Source organism: Corvus brachyrhynchos, unplaced genomic scaffold (genome assembly GCF_000691975.1).
Source record: "Corvus brachyrhynchos isolate BGI_N302 unplaced genomic scaffold, ASM69197v1 scaffold1120, whole genome shotgun sequence".
NCBI classification, from domain to species: Eukaryota; Metazoa; Chordata; class Aves; order Passeriformes; family Corvidae; genus Corvus; species Corvus brachyrhynchos.
The window spans coordinates 982,573-985,217 of NW_008235737.1; the positions used below are offsets into that span (position 1 = coordinate 982,573).

A 2,645-nucleotide genomic window follows, 5' to 3' on the forward strand; every position below is an offset into this window, starting at 1 on the left:
GTCGTGAGTGTTCTGACGGCGGTGAGTCCAGCAGGACAAGGAGGGATCCTCTCAGCTGCATTTCCCACGGATGTCTCCAAGGGGCAGGCGGCATATGCCAATGATTTTAATCAAAATTTTTTTTACGTAATATTATTACCGAACATAAATTAGGTTTTAATAGCCGTTTGATTACCCGGGGAGCTGCAGTGTGCGCGGGGATAGCCGCTCTGGGAGGAGCACAGCCGCCGAGGAAGCTCCGGATCCGCTCCCCATCTAAACTTCCTTGTCAGCGTCGGGACGGGGGGGAGGGGGTGTCTTTCCCTCCCTCCTCCCCTTCCCCTGGGTGTAGGTAACCCCCATCTCACCCCAGAAGAGAGCAGGGCCCCGTGTACCCTCATCTCCCCACCTAACTCCCTCACACAGGCTGGAGACAACTCTACTGATATTCGAACACACGGGACAAAGCCCGAAAAACCCAAAGCGAAGACTGGCCCTGGGGGGCGTAAGCGATGGACTCGGCCGGGTGTGAGGAGCAGAGGGCTCTCCCGGGCTACACAAGCTGCCGCTGAAGGCAGCGCAGCCACCGCAGGGCGCTCGGAGCCCGGCTCACAGTGCTGCCTCTTCGCAGGGCGTATTTCGGTGGCTTGACAAGGCCGAGCTTTTTCCACGATTTCCCGGCCGCCGTCACACTCGCCTTGGCGGTCCCGGTGCGGCATGCTGTGCCCGGAGAGCTGCTGTCCGGCGGCCCTGCACAGGCCGCTCCGCCGGCCGGGCCCCGTCGGCGCACATGGAGCCAAACGCCGGGCTAGCATCCCGGCAAAGTCACCACCCGGCGGCTCTCCGTCTCTCCCTGAATACGTCTGACAACCCAAACAGCTCCCTGGGCTAGAAGAATAAAAAGAAAAAAAAAACAGAAAGAAAAAAAAAAAAAGACAGAGAGGAAGAGAGAGAAAAAACTCAAAGGGGAAATGTGAGCTCTGGGTCATCACAACTTTCTTCTCTCCCAGGCTAGATGGAGGCTACCAAAAAGACGGAAAGACGGGAGGCAAGGACGATCTACGGCTCAAAGCAGCCGAGCTCAGAGCCTGGTGATTGCGCTTCCACCTCCATCGCTAAACGCCCCGCTTTCTCAGCCTGTGGGGCAATGAGCTCCCCAGCCAGACACGCACCGGGCAGAGAGGGGTGAGCCCGGGAAGGCAGGAGCCGGAGGAAGCTGTGCTCTCGCCGTGCAAATATCTTACTAAAGGAGATCTTCCCTTGCAGGTCATTTGGAGAATATGCATACCCTCACCCTTTTCTTTCAGCCCAGAGGCTTCCCAAAGTTTTAAGGGCTTTTGTGGCTTTTTTTTTTTTTTTTTTTTTTTAACCTTCTGGACGGGAGAGCCCAGCTGGATGGAATCCTCCTTTTCCAGTGACCAGCGGATGTTTTATAAGAGTTCTTTTGCAGTTGCCGCTCAGCTCATCACATACCTTATAGCAGGTTTTAGAGAGCCTTTGGCATAAAAAGGAAACAGCTCGTGCAGTTTCAACACGTTTTATTATATTTCTGTATGCATTACTCTCAAAACATATCACAAGAAATGATGAAACCACTTAAACCTTCAAATAAAAAATCTGAAACAGTTTATGCTCACAATTGTACATATTTATAGTTAAGAAACATTCTTTATAAATACTGTTTCCTCTGTAGCAAGTTAATACCATAATTTAATTACAAATGGATAAATATGGTAACAGGTATTTACAGGAGGAAGGGCGTTATTACGGAAAAGCTAACGGCACGACGTTTATTTTTCCTCACAATCTTCCGAACAGGAACTAACAAATTGAACTTGCAAAAGCACTAAAACATCACATGTAAACCCAGCTAACAGAAAAATACATTCACAAGCGTTGTTGTTCGTGTGTGTGTCTGTGAGTAACAGAATGGAGACTTTGGCACGGTATTTCTTCCCCAGTCTATAGTTGAAATGCAGTTTACAATCAAGTTGCCTCTTAAAAAGGAACACAATATTCAAGATATCACAATTACAAAAGAAACCATTTTTTTCCTTCCACGTTACTTTTTTTAAAGGGATGAACTAAAAAAAGAGAAGAGAAGGAAGTGGAGAGGGAGAGCAGGAGAAAAGAAAACAAGTCCATCATTTTCTCGAGGAGGGAGAAAGAGGGGGGGGAAAAAAGAAGGAGAAAAAAAAAAAAAAAGAGGAAGAAGAAGAAAGGGACCAATCCGCGGTTTACAAACGGGACGAACTTCTATACACCGAGAATCCAGGAAAACCTCGTTCCCCACCTCGCCGGAGGAAGGAGAGGGCCGCTATATACACAGTTCGTGGGGCGGGAGGGCGCTGGCTGGTCCGGGCGGGGAGGCGCGGGGGCCAGAGGACTTTGAGTCTCTGATCTTTTGTCTGAAGACTCCAGAAGGAGAGTTTCTTTCCGCCGTCTTGAGAAGCTTTTAGCTGGGTGATGTGTTGGTGGCGCTTAGGCTTGTTTTTTCCCCTCTCTCTCTCCCCTTTCCGTTCCTCCGTTGATTTACTCGTTCTCTTATGTTTTTTCAGCACGTAGTTTTTAGAATTTTTTTTTGCTGGTTCAAAATGTGCTCAAAAATAAAAAAAGAAAAAAATCCAACCAATAAAAAAAAAGACGCGAAGGCGGGAGGGTGGTGG

At 49.0% G+C, this 2,645-nt stretch overlaps 1 protein-coding gene across 1 annotated transcript in view; it reads right to left on the reverse strand.

The window, feature by feature from the left end:
• ZIC2 (Zic family member 2) overlaps positions 1-2,645 on the reverse strand; it is a gene marked incomplete at its 5' end in the record, with an annotated part of 6,222 nt that overhangs the window by 485 nt on the left and 3,092 nt on the right. Inside the window, 2 exons of the mRNA XM_017734257.1 lie at positions 348-867; positions 1,728-1,825. Coding sequence (XP_017589746.1) covers positions 348-867; positions 1,728-1,825 — 618 coding nt within the window. The remainder of the gene's footprint in view (positions 1-347; positions 868-1,727; positions 1,826-2,645) is intronic.